The sequence below is a fragment of the Pleurodeles waltl genome, chromosome 12 (genome assembly GCF_031143425.1).
Source record: "Pleurodeles waltl isolate 20211129_DDA chromosome 12, aPleWal1.hap1.20221129, whole genome shotgun sequence".
Lineage (NCBI taxonomy): Eukaryota > Metazoa > Chordata > Amphibia > Caudata > Salamandridae > Pleurodeles > Pleurodeles waltl.
The window spans coordinates 671,953,099-671,972,145 of NC_090451.1; the positions used below are offsets into that span (position 1 = coordinate 671,953,099).

General features: G+C 37.0%; 1 protein-coding gene and 1 long non-coding RNA gene across 13 annotated transcripts in view; one reads left to right on the forward strand and one right to left on the reverse strand.

Moving 5' to 3' along the window:
- Positions 1 to 3,246, reverse strand: part of LOC138268685 (uncharacterized) — a 180,727-nt gene extending 177,481 nt beyond the window's left edge. Inside the window, exon 1 of the long non-coding RNA XR_011200056.1 lies at positions 2,800 to 3,246. This is a non-coding gene — a long non-coding RNA (uncharacterized lncRNA). The remainder of the gene's footprint in view (positions 1 to 2,799) is intronic.
- The window catches only part of LOC138268683 (immunoglobulin kappa light chain-like), a 180,866-nt gene extending 167,190 nt beyond the window's left edge, over positions 1 to 13,676 (forward strand). For 6 of the 12 annotated variants that reach the window (XM_069218583.1, XM_069218586.1, XM_069218584.1 and 3 more), the window contains exons 3-4: positions 7,023 to 7,059; positions 13,007 to 13,676. In XM_069218583.1, the coding sequence (XP_069074684.1) occupies positions 7,023 to 7,059; positions 13,007 to 13,329 (360 nt within the window). In that variant the 3' untranslated portion in view covers positions 13,330 to 13,676. Of the gene's footprint in view, positions 1 to 4,404; positions 4,443 to 7,022; positions 7,060 to 13,006 lie in introns of all 12 variants that reach the window. The other 6 variants (XM_069218581.1, XM_069218577.1, XM_069218587.1 and 3 more) reach the window with 5 other exon arrangements.
- The last annotated feature ends 5,371 nt before the right edge of the window (positions 13,677 to 19,047 follow it).

A 19,047-nucleotide genomic window follows, 5' to 3' on the forward strand; every position in this document is an offset into this window, starting at 1 on the left:
ATATGCTACCTCCTCCAGGCTTCCCTTAAGGAGTATTAAAATCACCAACCCATAAAACAACTAAATCTTCATCCTGCAGGTCGTTAGATGAATCAATCAAATATGCTACCTCCTCCAGGCTTCCCTTAAGGAGCCCACGTGGAACGTTATTATAAAAAATGTAAATCAAAATACCTTTACATCCTCTGATGGATAATAAAACAACCATAAAATAAGGAGAGGACCAAATTAAAGACACATTCAGTAATGGAAGAGGTAGGGATACGAGAACTACAAGACCGACTCATGCCCTCCCCTTTGAAGAAGTTTTTGCTGGCTGACAGAAAGATGTATACCCATCCAGGAGAAACGTATCTTTTGACCAGGTCTCCTGAAGACAGATAATGTCATAGGATGATATAAAACTCGTCCAGTCCGAGTTATCTATTTCAGATCAAAGCCCTGCTATGTTCCAACTAACCAAAGTTGTCGGTTTGAACCCAAGACATAAAGTTGATTCATCAATGTATTTAAAAGGGAACGTGTCAAATAGAATCTTCCATTCTTCCTGTGTACAGTTATCATGATCATTTCCGGCCTTTGGTCTCGCCAAATTTTTGGGACACGGGGTTTCAATAACCATCAGTCATTCGTTCTCATCAAGAGAATCAAGGGCCAGAAAACGATTGCTAGTGGAAATATTTACCTGGAACTGTGGCCTAATTGGGTCCGAACTATGATTACTTAAGTCAACAGTAGAACGGTGTGGTAAGAGAGAGGGGTCATAAAAATGGCACAATGAGTGGATTTGGATCCCATTATATGACCTATTACATTGATCAAAGTTAGCCAATAAATACTGTAGTCAACTGAACAAGGATTTGCAAAATTTAGTACAACACAATCTCCCTCACCTGCTTTCCTTACGTAACCAACCCCCTTCACTCTGCGCCCCATAAGGATCTTATTATTTGAATGATAATTTGATTTAAATTTAGATTTCAGGCAGTGAACAAACTTCCTGATTAAAGATGGTGTGTCTTCTTTTTTGGAATTATCCAAAGGAGGGACATTTGTCAGAACCAAAACATACGGAATACAATCAGGAGGTAAGTGCAAAGAATCTACATGGTTTACAGATTTGTTAGATGAAGTCATTTGTAACCTAGAGGAACAAGCTTCCTTAGGCTTCCCTTGAGACAGGTCATTCACAATATTATCTTGGCCAAAAACAGCCAGGGAATTAGCCAAGGGAATACTAACTCCTTGCGATAACAATGTAGGTAATGGATTGGCTTGTTTTACCAGTTCATGACTGTGAGCATTTCCTGTACTCGATAATCCTAGATTGAATGATTGGGATAGAGTCCTAATCACATTGTTACAGAAATAATCAAGCTTTCTAGTAATCATCGTGATAAGTTTCTCCTCTAGAGTATGGGTTCTCCTTTTAGAGCCCGGGACTTTTATTATATTCTTAGACCTTTTTCCCACTCTCCTCTTCTTCGGTGGAGGAGAGTCAGCCTGGGAGCATTCCAGAGATGGGTTAGCATTAAAGGTGGGAGATTTGGTTAAGTCTAAAAAAGGCGTAGCATCGTGGCCGGACTGTATAATATTGGCAGACAAAACCAGCGGAAATGGCCCGATTTTTTAATTAGTAATTATGTGAACAACAGGTTCCAGTGGGGGTTGCTGAGCAGATTTTTGAACGGCCCCAATCCTTTCTTCTACTTGTTCCAATTCAGACTCGATAGCCCCAATTACAGAGGATAAATAACTAGTAATGGAAGGTTGGACTAAAGAGCCCATCCCACATTCCCCCTGTTGCAGACTAATTTTTCTTTTCCCCATAGTGAATAAAATTCACATGTACCCCCTAAAAGGACAACAGTAGGACCTTCTATCCTTGGCTTGATTACCTCAGGTCTAACACGAGGCGGGTGCGCAATGCAAAATTTAAAGGGGCTCAAGGGTCCCGCCCTCAAACACCGGCCAGCAACAACGAAGTCATGTGCGTCCCACAAGGTGGGCGCGCAATACCAAATTTAAAGGGGCTCGAGGGTCCCGCCCACAAACACCGGCCAGCAACAACGAAGTCATGCGCGTCCCGCGAGGTGGGCGCGCAATGCAAAATTTTAAGGGGCTCGAGGGTCTCGCCCCCAAACACCGGCCAGCAACAGCAAAGTCATGCTCTAGGAAAGGTAAAGCTAGGTATGGAATAATTCTGGGCACCTTTTCAGAACAGCTCTCAGAGCAAATGAGTTAATGTTTTTGCCACTCTTACTGACAAATTTAACCCCTTCCTCAGTTCCTTTATTCACCTCCTGCCGTCACAGGACATAAAAACAAACAATATCACATTTCACACATGGTTTCATCCATGCCCTGATTGACAGCACTGCTAATTGAGTCACTGAACAAAAGCAATTGTAAGCAGTAAAAAGAATCATTTTCTCCAAACCTTTCTTTTTAACAGAGATCACTGTAGCCGAGGACCTGTGTCTTTGAAATTTAGGACTACTCACTCCAGATAATTTAAACTGTGCCACGGGCAGAAACACTTGTTTCAGAATAGATAGGCTAATATTATGACAAAGTAAGGCATCTGAATCATGTTCAGTAGATAACTTGTGGTTAACTTCATTTCATATTAATGTAAATATCAAACTTAAATAATAAAAACTTATGATTAACCTTATTAAATTAAAATTCAAGGGATACTAAATTAAACAACGTTCATTCACATGGAATTTGCAATCATCATCAGTTCATAAGCATGTTCAGTCTTTGTTCATCATTCAGTTTATGTGGGCTCATTACCTGGTGCTCTCTAGTCGAATGAAGTGGCCATCTGAAAATTGTTCCTCTTGTTTTTTCACATCTTGTATCTGCCGGTTTGCAGCTGCTTGTTTTCATTCTCTGTTTGTCCGTTCCGCTAGTGGGAATCTTAGAAATCTTTGAAATTATTCATGCATCATACATTTACATTAAGATAAGTGTGGTTTCACTTTAGGATATGTGAAACCACTATGCAGTTTTAAATTTAGTACACAGGGTGTTACTGCTCTCATATCTTAGTATTGTATGTGTTTACTTCTTGCCTTTGAATATTTGTATCCACTATTTCCTATTTCAACACCAGAGATACTGTTTGGAACTGTACACCGGCTTTACTTCTTGCACCCTGAATAGCATTATCTGCTCATAATCTGCCTTTTAGCATTCCCTGGTAAGTTATGAAGGACTCAACAGGGTGTTGTACATACTTCCGATTTCATGCCATTTCAGAATAGATACATTAGCACAGGCTGTTCATTATTTTGAATATGTAATGTAACAATATTTAAATAAAACATTTTGAAAATGGGAGCTAAAGGGCAAGTAGTCTAGGAAGGCATTTGAACCAATACTACTATCACAGGCAAAAGTACCCGCTCAAATATTATATTAAAATCATAACGTAATGTAGCCCTAGTGTAGGGTATTAGATCCAACTCATCCTCACGTGGATAATATTTCCATTGAAACTGAACTCATTTTCACATGGAGAATACTACATCCCACTGGACATCATTTCCTCAATAATGATATTGCCACCACACAGAAAGACATTCTCACAATGTTCATATTTTATTATCAGTGACTCTCATCCTCACAAAGGTGAAATTACTATCCAGTCATGGACTCGTCCTCAATTAGGATGATAGTACAAAGAAATGGAAAACACCCTGTTAGGTATAGTAGGCCCATCCCAACGGATCTCCCTCTTGCCCAGAAGAAAATACATCCAAATAGAATTTACTCACACACATGATATGTACGTTTCTACATCTGATATGTTACATCTTAATGGAACTAATGCTTTCAAGGACGATATTAACATCAGAATGGAATATATCCAGAGGGTGCATATTATCCCACCAATGGAAAACATCCTTTACAAATGGGAAACTAACAACTATCAAAGTCTTGTTCTGAAAAGTATGAACTAATGAAACAGACTGCATTGATTTTCATCTACAACTCACAGGCGCTCATAGCAGGTGCACTACTATTGTAATCTAACCACATCAACAAAGCTTAAAAAAGAAAATGCAATTGGTGCTAAAAACTGATGAAAGATGCTCACTTTTGTCTCTAAAATAATGCAGTCACTCTGTCTTCACCATTATGTTCTTTAAGTGCACATTCAACAACAACGTTTGGGGAAAATTTTGGAAAAGAAGATATTGCCACTCCCAAAAACCACACCTATCTGCTCCATGTGGAGTCCTAAGGAGTCCCATCGGAGTTGTTCCTGTGTCTTCACGCTGGTCTCCCTCTTGATTCTCTTAAGTAGCTATTACACTGAATTTGAGGACTTGCCATCCCAGAGATCTACTGGTCATGGTTTTTGCATGTTGTCACATCACATTATCTGTCTGTGTTCGTGTTCAGCGAAAAGAGCAGCCTCATTGTCACAGGTAAGAAAATGCTATGTAGTATAATGTTACAGTTTTTGTGACATTTCTTTTTTTCTTTATTAATAAGTTCAACTATTTTTGCTAACATAAATGTTTCTAATGCTTTAAATTTTAATGAGAGGCATAGGTCTGTCTCGACAGATAGATATTCCATGCTACAAAAATAAGGAAGGACAAAATTAAAACATTTTCTTATATCACATTAGGAATATTTATAACAAAAGTGCACTTCAAATTAACATTGTTTAACAGAATAAAAATCTCCTGACAGTATATTTTCAACGGGCAGTCACATCTTCCATGGTTCTTGACTATTGTGTGAGAAGATAATGATGACATACATTGCTCCAATAAGCAATCAGAAGGTTTCCAGGAGATAACCACAGTAAAGCATTTTCTTTCAAACCTAAGGATAAGCAGGTGTATGTTTTCTGTAGCCTTTTACATCATTATAACTAAATGTTCTTTTTTTTACTTCTTTGAAGGGTTTCAAATTGACATGATGAATATTACTGAATATCAATCTCAAATGCAGACAGCTAACTTCAAACACTCTCTGAAGACAAATCCACTACCTTTATTTGATTTTAGAAACAAAATCATAAAAGACATGCACTTTACTATGACTTATTTTATAATATTGATTATTATTGACATTTCACTTTCACTTGCAAGTATTAAATATGGGCTATGTGGTTTGAGTGTAATTTGGTAAGTCAAATTTAGCTTTCGAATATGAGTATTTGGAGTAGAAGGAAAATCTCCAAAATGGTGTTTGGTAATAGAAGGTATTAGGTAAAAGAATCTTTGGTGGGCACACCAATAGGTATTTCTTTTTCTTGGCATTCCTTCTAGTAATGTCTCCTTAAATATATCAGGCCCAAACAGTTAAAAAATCTTCCCTCTTTCTTCTTGCCCCCTCTCTCTTTCCCTCCATTGTTTTCTAAAATGGGAGAGTTGTAAGTGTACACTCGCATACTGGGCCTCCTTGATGTATATTTTGGGATTGAATGTCATGATTATATTTTCATAACGATCAATAGAGTGGTGCAGAATGGTTAAGGTGTTAAACTTTCACTCTGAACGCAAAGGGATTGTGTCATGGTGTCTCCGTGGTCAGGACTCTTCTTAAAATCTGATCTTTTGATCAAATATTTGCAAGGTTGAATGAAATATGTAAAATGGTAAACACCCTTTTTAATTATTGAATGATAAAAGAAAAAAGGTGAAATACAATGATGCTATTGCACTACGAATAGGAACTGTCGAATTGTTATTTTTAATATTTACAGTAACTTTTGAGAAAGTATTTTCAGTCCTGTGACAGAATGTTTGGAAATCAAAATAAATCCATAATATGCCCAAAATCCTTTTTTCACTAGCACAATAAAATCTCTATCATGGTATATTATCTTCTTTATGCATATCTACAGTCAGACACAGTCAGACAGTTAGATGTTTAGTCATGATGAAAACGGATACTGGTTCTGTGAAGTTGAAATATCTTCTAATTGTTTAAATCTGGTTAGCTCTGAGAAGAAATTAACTATAGTTAAACTTTAGTATGAACACAGAGAGAAGCACATGCTGACCCCAATTTATTCAGTTAATGCTATAGTTGATTTACTTCACTAGACAATAAAAAAAGATTTTTTTCTGTAGCCAGCAAATAGCGTGTCATGTCCAGTAACATATGCAACGTATTTAATAATGTTAACTTAGCCTTCGTAAGAAGGCAACTTTTTCCTTGCAAACATTCTACCGCTATAAAAATATAAAACAAAATTGGATTGTGATACCTTTAGAATAACCATAGGTTGTATACTACAGCTGTGCTGTACATGAGGTTTTGTAATCCCACTAAAGTCTGTGAAATGGTTTGAATACAATATATCTAGACATTGTCAATGATGGTGTTTGGTTAACATCTTTCATTCCTTGAAGGATGAGGAATCACATTCTTTTACTTCCTTCATTGTTGACAAACATTGTTTAGGCCTAATATTCACAAATTCAGAAAACTACTTTGTAAATAGAATAAAAGTAAGTAACTTTAAAACAGCTTCTCTTAATTACCTGTAACAGAATGCTTGAATAATGTCACTCATTGAAGTTTATAGAGAGGTAGGTTTCAAAGCAGTGTTTAATGAGTTGTATACCAGAACATAAAAGCCAAACAAATCTAAATATATACCTACAATAGTAATGACACACATCTACTATAGTGTGAATATATGTACATGTATATATGTGTGTGTGTGTGTGTGTGTGTGTGTGTGTGTATATATATATATACACATATCCATATATGTGTATGTGTGTGAATATATGTGTGTGTGTGTGTAAGAGTAGTTTTGGTAGCTTTTTTATTCTTACCTATGTATACTTACCCTGACAAAAAAGTTAAAAAGTTTTAGAGTTGGTATTCTGGTACGTCAGTATTAAAAAAGGTGATATTGTGGTAGAAAACTGGCAAAAGATATTACTCCAACATTTTTAGAAATGCAACATCATGAGATCATAACTTTCCTACTGAGTCACGTTTATGATATAGGAATCCTTTAACTATTACCCTCTGTGTGGGTCTTCAGTCAAAGCAGTCAACTCATTGTTACAGGTAAGATAAGCTAAATATATTTGTAATTCATACGGTGAAATACTAATGTGGATTTAAATTAACAATTTTGTGCAGTACAAACAAAAAAGGCATTTTGAAATGTTAATATAGTTATAAAACTCAAAATTATCTTGCATAGAATCATGAGGAAAAATCCCCATTTCATAACCAACTTTTTGATTCAATCATAACAATGTTACCTTTGAAATTTTAAGATTTCTACAAAATATGTGCTGTGTTTTGTGGCTGTATATTAACATGAATTTCAAGTAGCTTCTTTGGAACAAAAGCATTGAGTTTTTCACATAATGCAGGTTTTCAGGACAAAGTTTATTGAAATGTAATCATCTGCATAAGCCTTTAGGCAAAGCAGCAATCAGTACAAAGTATAAAAAAACGGCAGGCAATATACACTAGATAAACACTGGATGTGACATTTTACCTTTGTTATACCTTTGATATTTTTACTATTGTTTTACTAAAATGTGGATAAAGAAGCTACCATTAATTTCTGATTTTCTTTAAATTTCCAATTTTGTCATGTAACACACCCAGCATCAATTCAGATTATATAAAATTTCAGCTAACCTTAATCAAATGACATCATCAGATAAAGAAATTAAGGTAGAAGACAAGGGCATGCATTATGAGGTAATACAAGCATGTCCAAGCTTAAAATGTTTGCCACTCTAAATGTGCACTCTTAAAATATATGTGAAACTTTCAACGAAGCAAGTACATTGCGTTAGAAATTTACTGGAGGACAGTATCCATCCTCAAATCTTTAGAACAGTACTGCCACCGCCATGCGCCTCAGCTAATTTCAAACTAAGGATCTGATTAGAGTTTGGTGAAGGGTTCACTCTGTCACAAATGTGGCAGATATCAAGTTCCATCACAAATGTGGCAGATATCAAGTCCAATTCCTTACAGGTGCCATAGGATACACTTGTACAAAGGCAGACAGGATACCCACCACCTATGTGTTCAATTAGCAAACTGTAAATCAGGTCCAAGCCCCTTTTCTTACATAAAGAATATTAAATCAACACAGGGGAGCTTCACTTTAAACTGTTAAAGTAAACTGTTCTGGTAACATGTTAAATTTGTTTAAAAGAAACAAACTGAGTTTGCCATGGTTTGAGTAAAGGGTTCCCTTAAACATTCTCCTCTGTGTTGTCTTCCGTCAAAGCAGCAAACTCATTGTTTCAGGGAAGTTCACTGCTAACAATTAAAATAACTGAGCAATAATACATTTTCTCTTAAATGTATGTTTAATTTTTTCAAAGCCACTGAAATATGTAGACTTTGTGGCTACACTTAAAAACAAAATGTTTCTGATATATCAAAATAAGTACAATTTTAAACAGTGGGAGTTCTGTAAAATCATCAGTTCAGTTTCTGAATTTGCCATAACTACTAATCTGGGTGACTTTTTTTTTTCTTTTAAGAAATATAATGTTCTTGATGATTTATTGTTGATACAAATGACACCTGGGACACTGATGAAGCAATAATTTCATATTGGCATTACCCACATTTCACTGGCTTTGTCTGTATGACGCTATGTAATATAACAATATTTTAGTAGAAAATCTATTTTACCTTATTAAATTATAATTACTACAAATTGCACACTCAGTTAAAGTCTCATCAAATTGCCCAACCCTAGTGTTAAGCAGATGTTGATTGCAAATGCTCTTTACTATGCTAAATCTTACAACAGAGCAACAAATAGTATCCTCATTCATATTCTTTTACTCAATGGATATGTATATTCTGTAACCTATCTCAACTGAAGAGGTGCAGCAAGATGCATGAACCCTGTTCCTTCACAAACTGCTTTCACAAGCTCCTCTTCTTCTAGAAAAGATCTCACTATCATCAGTAGTGGGCCAGTGTGGTACAATAAAGTATAGCTCTACTCACAATGTTGAAACCTTTACTCACCTTTTTCTATGCATTTAAACAGAATCTCTTCATAAACTGAGCTATGCATGACCACTGATAAATATTAGTCATTGGCAAAGCTTGAATTTTTGTTAAAACAATCTGTGTGTCATTTCTGAATCCCCTCTAAAATGTACAACCCTCCCACTTTCCAAATGACCAAACCTCACAGGTAAGAGAACTGGAGAAGAAACCTAGAGTAAGCTTAATAAATCTTTTTTACTTATTTCTCCTTAATTATACAAGTCGGGAGAATCCTGTGTTAGCTAAACAAGAAGTTAAAAAACAACATGTGATCTTTTAAGCTTAGACATACATTTGTGGTTGTGAGCAATGAAGGCCACACAGTCGATTTCATGGGTAGTTTTCTCATCTGCAGAAAAGGCAGATGTTGTCATGAAGTGTAAGTAACAAAAGTATCTATTGAAGTAATAATTTCTACATTTTCTTGAATGAGCCTACTTGTAGAATTGCAAAAGGAACACAGAATAGGACTGATTGTTCGCAAACAATCTATTCGGAAATTTGACATACTTAGTCATTTTTATGAATTAACTGGACATTCTATGATGTTCTCCATGAGAATATTTTGAATAGTACTCAAACCGAAGAGAACGAGGCTAGTTAGGAATAACTCTGTCATTTATTAATAACTGATCCTAAATTAAACAAACATAGCAAAAAAGCCGAATAGATCTATTGAATACATTTTTTTTTTTTTTATTCACTTCTGAAATGTAGATATTTCAGAGAATCAAAACAGTTTTCTGAGTTAAGGTGATTTTCTGTTGGTTCACCTTAGGAAAACGAGCAGTGTGTACTGTCGTGACGATGTAACTCTCCAGCAATCTTCCTCTATTGTGTTTATTCTTCATGTTATACAATAGATTAGTGGACCACCGTTTATTTGTTCTGTATTCTCTACCTTTTTCTGTGTATGTCTTGCTATTATTTTCTAATCAATTTCTTTCTCTTTTTCTCATTTTTCTTTACTTCTTTTTCCCATTTCTTTCTTTCTTTTTTCTTTAAACCTCCTACTTTTCATGATTACATTTCTTTTCAATCTATCAGTGTCCCATTTATTTATCTCTGGGTTTAATTCTGATGAAATACTCAATGTCGTGAAGAGACATGGTAACTGAAATATGTGTTAGTCTAACAAAAGTATTACTAAATATTTTAGAAGAAGCCTTCGTGTAATATTCATTGATAAACCTGATATGTAAATGCCTCTTTCCAAAACTCAACTCGATTATTAGAGAAAGCAAGCTGTTGTGAAATGTAATGATATTTAACATGATAGTTTCCGGGTAAGGTTGTTTCACTACAGGTTCACCTTAGGAAGAACAGCAACGTGTAATTATTATCCACATGTAACATTACATACAGCTGCTCTACCATGATTTTCCCTTTATTTCACATACTGGATTGATGTACCTAACTTGTTTTCTCTTATGTTGCTATCTTATTTATTGTTATATGGGAAGCTACCCATACATTCATTCTTTCTTCTTCTCTTCCTTTCCTTGTCTTTCATTTTGTCTTTCATTATTTTTCATTGCTCTGATTTGTTATCCATTTGTTTGTTCATCTTTTATCTTCCTTTCTTTACAGTTTACATATATTTGTCGGTCTTATTTCTTTTTCCTTTCTTTTGTAGTTTGTGTTGTTCTCTATTTCTTATGTGCATCTTTCTTTCCTTCCTGATTTATCTTTTTTCTTTTCTCTCAATCTGTTATATTGCTTTCTTTCTTTCTTTCTTTCTTTCTTCTTCTTTCTAATACATTTATATACTCATATCCTCTTTGCTATCCTAAGATCTCCTTTTCATTTTCCTCCAATGCTCTCCCTCTATGTCTGACACAATATTACCACATCTGCAGCACATCTCTTTTTCCTCCTTTATAATATCTTCCCACCAAAGTGTCTCTCACAATTGCCACGTTTGTATATATGTGTCCGTCTTGCTTTTTCTCACTCCACTCTTGTTTTACTATCATGCCTATGTTCTTTGTCTTCAGCTCTTATTTCTCACACAACTTTTCTTGTTGTCTCTTGCGCGTCTCTCCCACCTTATCTCTAGCTATATCTCTATTCTTTCCCCATCTCATTCTAATCTTTGTGTCTTGTCGTTACTATCAGTTATCTTGTTCACTTTCTCTTTACCTTTCAAACTCTTCATCTATCATTACCACTCACACAGCGACTGTTCCTTCTCCCTCCTTATCTAAGTGTCCAGTTATGCTTTCCCTCTTTTGAGACCACTGTTCCATACTTTCTAACAATGTCATAATCTTATTGTTTTGCCCCCCTTATCTCTCTTCTACCTTCTCTTTCTAAAGCTCATGAACCAATATCAATTCACTCTCACACTTTTTCCTCATTCATTTCCTCTAATTTCCTGCCTGACCATTCATCCACCTCTTTCTGGCATTGTTTATCCCCCCCCCCCCACTCTCCCCTTCAGTCTCTCTCACTGTGTTTTATTTCTTTGTGTCATTGTTCCTGTCTCCTGTGATTAATGGTACTTTTGCATGTTTTAATATTCTCTTATTAATATCAAGAGGGTGAGGGGTCAAGGCTCCTTCCACTTCCCCATCAAACTAGGCAAACAGTAACAAGAGAGAGCCCACTATCAAAATCCTAAATCCTGTTATACCCCTCACTCAGGTGAGAATGGAATCCTACTAGGTTTTTAAAAAGAACCCTCACCCCCTAACACTAGTTGGTGGCTTGTTTCATCATAGGGTTTCCATACAAGATGCCTAATGCATCTGGATGTGCTTAGATGCCTGAGTTACAGCACAGAGGTTTATTTTCAGGTTTTCAGGGAGCAGAAGAGTAAAGTTACCCTATGGTATCTCACCACTGAATGCAATAATAAATTATGGGAACCTTTGATAAGGTTAAAAACACAGATAAATGGAAAATTAGATTATTAAGGTCTTCCACATTGCAGGACAGTTCTACATGTTTCAGCCATCTTCCTAAATGCCAATCAGGGTCAAATGGCTTTCTTCAGGACCAAAAGATCCCCCGTATCATGTGCTTTTCTTATTTTGGTGTCCACATGAGCACTCTAACACATGATTACATGCAAGATTTTCCATAACTCACAGTCCCGTTACGATTCTGTGAATACATCTGAAATAAGTAAAGTAAGAGATACATTATGATGGATTATTATGGTAGCCATAATCATCGTATGCATTTCGAGCACTGGTTACAGACCGCACTCATACCATGAAGTCCATCTCACACGTGCTGGAAACATAGGACCCATTACAGAGTCCCTCAACAATAACATCATGCAGTACACTAGAAAGGGTTTTAATTTTTGGCAGTGAGATGCATGCATTTCATGCATAATTCTCTCTTGCTTTACTTATTTCAGATACATACACATATTTTCCTGATCCCTGAAAAACAAAAGACCCATTCCACTGTAATTCAGGCGTTAAAGCATACCGAGATGCATTAGGTGTCTCAGGTGGGAACCCCATGATGAAGCATGCCAGTAACAAGTGCTAGCAGGATTCCCTACTCACCTGAGTGATGGGGATAGCACGATTTGGGATTTTGGTAGCAGGCTCTCTCTTATTGTTTATTCAATATTCTCGTATACGTTTTTTCTTTCATCACTAGCACCTTACATTCTTTCACTCTCCCAGACTGTTCCTGGATGTCTTTGGTCATGTTGATCTATTTTGAATTGTGCTCTTTTCCCTCTGCCTTCTTTCTCTCTCTCACACACACACACACACACACACCATTGGTCTACTTTCTATCTACCGTTCTCTGTTATATCAATCTCCCCTTTTCCCTATTGATCACTGTCAACCATTTGCCCTGTGCCTTTTTCACTACAATAGAACAGGTTCTTTGAATTTATTACATTTACAGAGTGGCCTGTGTAGCTGCACAGTCATCCTGTGTAGTGACAGTAGACACACGTACAATTTTTCCTATATGTTGATGCCATTTATTTATTTTCCAGGTGCAAATTTTCCTGACGCTGATATGATGCTATTCCCACCACAACCCGTGGAACCAAGTGGAGGCATACAGCCCACTCTAACATGCTTAATAAGCAACCTCTCAGTGCCCTTTGGTACAGTCAGCTGGAAGGTGGATGGAAAGGTGGTGCAGAATGCCATAACCAGCGAGCCAAAGCGAGACACAAGCAGTAACACCTTCAGCATGAGCAGTTATCTCACATTGCCTGAGGTAGACCACGCCTCAACGTTTACCTGCCAGATACAGCAAGCAGGGTCAGCTTCAATTGCTTCCCGCAGTCTGAAGCTATCAGAATGTGCTTAAGAGATGCAGACCAAGAGAGAGAACTGACCGACTGTGGGATTGCCTGACTTTTCTCTATGCCATTCTTCAGTTATACATAGAGCCTCAAGTCTACACCATACATTGTGTCCACATTAAAGTCACACATTGAAACTTGCTTGCTTGAATTACTGTAAATCATACAGAAAAAAATTAAACAGCTTATCAATTGTTTAGGAAGATATTTATAGATTATTTACACCCTAATGGCCTAATCATTGCACTCAAAATTTAAATTCCAGCTTTTAGAACATACTATATTGTTCAGTCATTGTTGCTCTGTGCTGTATTAATCTATCCATACAATAAATAATGTTATGAAAAGCAAACTGAGTCTCCTGTTGATGTATAATCTGACCTGTGATGAATGAATGTTCATAATGAGGCATTATGCACTGCAACTTGAAGAAAGGTTTTCTTTTAGAGGGTGTGTTAAGTCAGTTGTGTTCTTTAACACACATTAAGGGTTAGATTTAAACCTCATTGCTAATACCACACGGTTTATAATTGGACATCAATTTATATGAGGTATTTATAACAACGAAGTCTGTAAGACCAATATGGGAGTAGTGCTGAGAACAAGAATGCAATTCAGCAAAGAAACCAGAATGTTCTGTTACTAGTAATTGAGTATTAAAAAACATGATTGTCCCATAATGTTAAACAGAAGTAGATGTTTGAATCACAATCATTTTACCTACAATAATACCATGTGAGTAACCTGACCATCCACTTACTTAAAACTCATGTATACATTAGAAAGTTGGCCTTAAGTATATAGGAGTAGCCTGACATTCAGATTACTAAATTGAAATCTACAGGAGCTGCCTGAATGCCAGATTTCTGGAGACATGATGTGGGAGTATCCTAACCATCTTATTACTATAAAACAGGCCACTAATCTGTGTCTAATCATCCAGAAACCTAGAAAAAAATCTTAAAAAGATCTTACAACCTTACAAAAATCTTACAGTATACTAAATACCACAATATTAACGACAGATCCATTACAGATACCTTATTGTTTGCCATGGGAAGCATGACCATGTCACTTCTTATATGAGATCTATAAAACAATCTGCTTTATAAGGTTTACAAGAGCTGCCTGACCACCATTTCTAACATGTCATGAAGAACTGTCTTTCCATCCCATAACCTAAACAAGTACTTAAAAGAACAGCTTGACTGTTCCAATACTAACAACTGGTTCCTAAGCGCAGATTGGTAATCCGATTACTTCATGAGGTCCCAGAAACCATCCTGAGCATTCATTAATGAAATAAGGCATACCTGCATTTCATCTGTAAAGAAATGTAATATATTTGGGATGATTATCCCATTATAAGACATCATCAAGAACAATCTATTTCATAACTTACAACAGTGGATACAAGAGCAGATAGGTCTATTCCTTGTAACTAGGCTATAAGAGCCCCCAGACCCATCACCTAAAGCAGGGCTACAACCACAAACTTACCTGCCCATCACTCAAGAGGCTAGCTTATTACCTACACCAGGTCTACAGGCATTTTCCCAACCCTTTGAAAAGGAGAGCTAGCCGTTTGTAAGCTGTCCACATGAAAAATAGCCATAAATGGTTTTCGCTAAGTGTTAATCAACTAGAAGACTATGGGGGTAGATAATTTTTAACTGAACTCTTTACAAATCACAAAACAGTCCTGCTGATATTCTGGATAATATCTTCCAAATGACATATAAAGTTTACTTTAAAAGTAATCCACCATTCTCAGAGGAAATTCAACAACAGCACTTTATCCAGCTAATTCAGACAGACCCTGGCAGAGTCACTTGCACAAAATTCCGAAATATCTCCCTATTTAACATCTATTCTTCATTCAAACAAAAAACATAACTCACTACTGGTTTTATAGCTTTTAAACCAAAAAATAATATGATCTGCAACAGAATCTTCAAAATCAGGGACAGAAGGTACCTTAGAGCTGTAAGGTCATCCTAATGGCTGAATTAGTGTAAATGCACCAAACTCAACTGCACAGCATCCTCTCAGCAATTCACTCTATCTCTCTCAGCCCCACTACCTTTCTCATTATAGTAGATTGAACATGGCTCCTTAAAAAGGCACAAAAGAGATAATCCAGAATTTTAACAATCAAGTCCAGAACTTTAAAAATACTCCATTCACACCCTGCAACAGGCCCTGGCCTCACTAACAATTGATCTACTAGCACAGTTAGACATAATTCTAAGAAAACATGTTTGCACTTGTAATACCACCACGAAAACCCAAAAATACGAACCCAGCACACGGTTACACATTTAGGACCTCAAGGCCAAAAGAAGTGCCTTAAAACAGAACTCAAAAAGTATTTTATGCAAATGGGTTAGCTCTCCTTTGAGGTGTTAATTAGTCAATGGTCTGCAACTGTGGTCACAAACCATTGATACATCTCATTGCAAACCACAAATAGAAGCGGAGGTCCGTCTCATAGATTTGGCCACAAGTCCACTTTTGTGATTCGGACTGACTTTTCTGACTCTGTAAAATGCTTTTGGTCAGTGAAAAATACAATTTTATGGTTGCAAATTCTTTGATTTTGAGAATTGGAGGGATTCCAACAGCAAAACAAATGTGTTCATCTGACCCCTAATGACAAAAAGATGGTGCATCAGATTATATATTTCGCAAATTATAGATATTGAAAAGCAACTATTCCAATAAATGAAATGATTAGTAAATATAGTGAGCACATGCTAATATTTATTGTCTTTTTAAGGTTCGATATTTAACAGAATTCTAATTTTCTCCCATTTCACCTATTTGTAGGGTCCTCACTAGCATTTACTGCCTCATCCTCACCAGGGGTTTTTATTGAGAACAAAACATTAATTAATAAAGCCAAAATAATAAAGTTTTTTCACGGGTGACCTGATTAAATTGCTTCAAATTGACATTCTACCTTGTTAATTTACAACTATTTATACTTAACTTGGCTACATGCTTTTGAAACGATTATGTACTGCTGGTACACTTATTTAATAATAGATGAAATATGATGGCTGACAGTTAACTAAGTGTGGTGTATATGATTAACAAGAGCAGAAGCCCATTCCAATAAAATATGCTACTTTACTGTGTGCTTGTGTGTGGGGGAAGTTTGTGTTACTATCCTTGAGAGGACTTTGATGTGATAACACACTCATGCTGTGGGTTACTTGAATTCACTCTGGAACCCAAGTAAGCATAAGGTAATGTTGACTTTTTAAACATTGATCTTTTGAAGACTTGTGTTTCATCATGTGTGTTTATTGTTTTTTTTGCTCAGCAGCCCCCATAAACAGGAGGTGGTACTACAACCCTAAATACATGACTTCAGAAATCCAAGGTCCCAGCAGGGTCAGACTGGGGCACAAAATAGGCTATGGTGCCAAAATAAAAGCGACTCCTATTAGTGAATTAGAAAGCTGGCCCATGTTTTGAAATTGGTGCAGTTTTGAACTTGTAAAGACAGTCTACATAAGTCTTTTGCAAGGTGTGGAAGACAGCGTGGATTTTGAGCTTGCTGCATGCAATGTTTGTTTTAATATCACGCAAATCAATAGTAGAAACCAGGCCAGCAGGCCATAAAACAGGTCCACAAACAACTAAAAATCAGACCACATACTGCCATCAGGCACTGCCTGTTTGCCTTTTAGGCCAGTCCAACCCTGGGTCCAATGCAGTAGCATGGAGAAGGGTCACTTCAAAGGGAAAAGGAAATGAAGACAATTATTAGTTTACCAAAACACAACAATCTTTGCAATGTCATATAACATTTTCTCTTTTTATTAAAATAGAAAAGAAGTTATCTAAATTAAAATGATCTATAAACAGATTTCATTTATTGTGAGTTATTTTAAAGCATAATTATAAAAAGAAAGGGGCTGGTGTTTATTTTATGTAATTGGTGCTCTCACTAATTAAATCCCTAGCACACTTTATTATAGCAAGCTCACTTGTCCAGCGCAGGAGATATAGAGCCTTACAGTGGATAGGGATCAGGCAAAGGTGCTGCCTTTAGAATATGGGATTTTCTGCCATGTATCTATTTTAGCAGCATTTGGTATTAATTGACTGTGATGATTTTAAGTAGTCTTAAAAAATAAAGATTCCTTCATTCACAGATTACATGATTGGCCCACTCCAGCTCCTAAACTCCTATGAACACTTAGAGTTATGCCCAAAATGTAATTAACTCATACACTACAGCCAGTTCATTCTCTCTCAGAATCATGCAGGCTGGCTCTTGACATCTGTCGCCATGGCAAACTTGCATGAGCTCCCCCATTGAAAACTCACAAGATGCTGGTGAGAATCTCTAAGATGTCATGCTGTTTCTGAGCTTTCTTCCCACATAGAATTCTTTGAGAGGTGTTGGAGAACGATAACAACTTTTCGTGGTGACTTCTTTACATTTCTGCTGAGACCCATTTTTCTATGGCAGCCATTGGACTTCTTGTGGTTTTGCCAGGAACCACTCCTGAAAGCGGCTCCTAGATCTTAATTCTCCGCATGCAGATGTTTCAAGAACAAGAGCCATGGCTTATTGACATCTGTGCCTCAATGCTAGTACAGGGCACGGAACAAATTGTGGGTGTGACATTTCAGGACTGGCATTCCTGCTCCCACGTTCATACATTCAGACTCTGATGATGCACCTGTCCTGAAGAAACATGATTTGATAAGTGCCTGACTGTCACAGGGAAGGAAAGTGAAGAAGCCATTTAGGGCACAGCTGGTTCTCACGGAGACCTGAGCACCAGCAGTGTGGCAGAGCACAGTATAAAATTGAGGGGATGGGGCTTAGCACCAGTAGGGTGGTTCCAAGACTGCTGCACAGCCAGACTCCTACTCCAAAGTCACATGAAGAGGCCAATTATGACATAATCCTGTCTTTTGCTCCAGGGGCTCATATACAGACCATTCAGGACATATGCCAGCCTTCTACTGCAGAGTCATGTGAAGAGTTCATTCAAGATACTGTTTTGTATTTCACTCCAAAGGCACCTGCATAGCCCACCCAAGACATATGGGTGCGTGTAACAGTGGTGTTACTTTCTTACCTTAATTATGCAATTTTGATTTGATATTCACGGTATCAGTGATTAATATGAGCCGGTGGTTGCTGGTGGGGGGGACCAGCATATATTTTTGAGGGCGGAACTTATTTTTCTGCATTGCGCAATTACTGCGAGCAAAAGACATATATAGGAAAGACAGAACAGAGAAAGACGGGAAAGTGTCACAAAGGGAGAAAGCAGAAAGTTGCAAGAGTGAGCTCAAGGGGCAGGGAGTTCCTGTAAATAGATTAAAGAGGTCTGAGATGATGTTAGGATTATGCTGCCTCAGTATTGTGTGGTCGCACATTTAAATGCAGCTGCTGCATGTTTCAGAGAAGAGCTTTGGGCACTGGCACATTTATATTTACAGATTAACCACTGCACTGTACACTTCTCTTTGGAATGTTATTGCAAGTTCTAGGCTCTAAGCAGATCAGATGAGTATGACTCTGGATCGGTCCAGATCTGTCCGCTGTTATGGGTCGTGTTTCCTAGATCCTGTTGTCTATATTTCAACACTTTGTCTACCACAGTTCCACATTTGGCACCAGGAGTGGGGTAGACAGTAGCTATTTTTGGTGTGGGGCTACTGATGGAGGAGTGTGGCATAAGAAAGTGAGG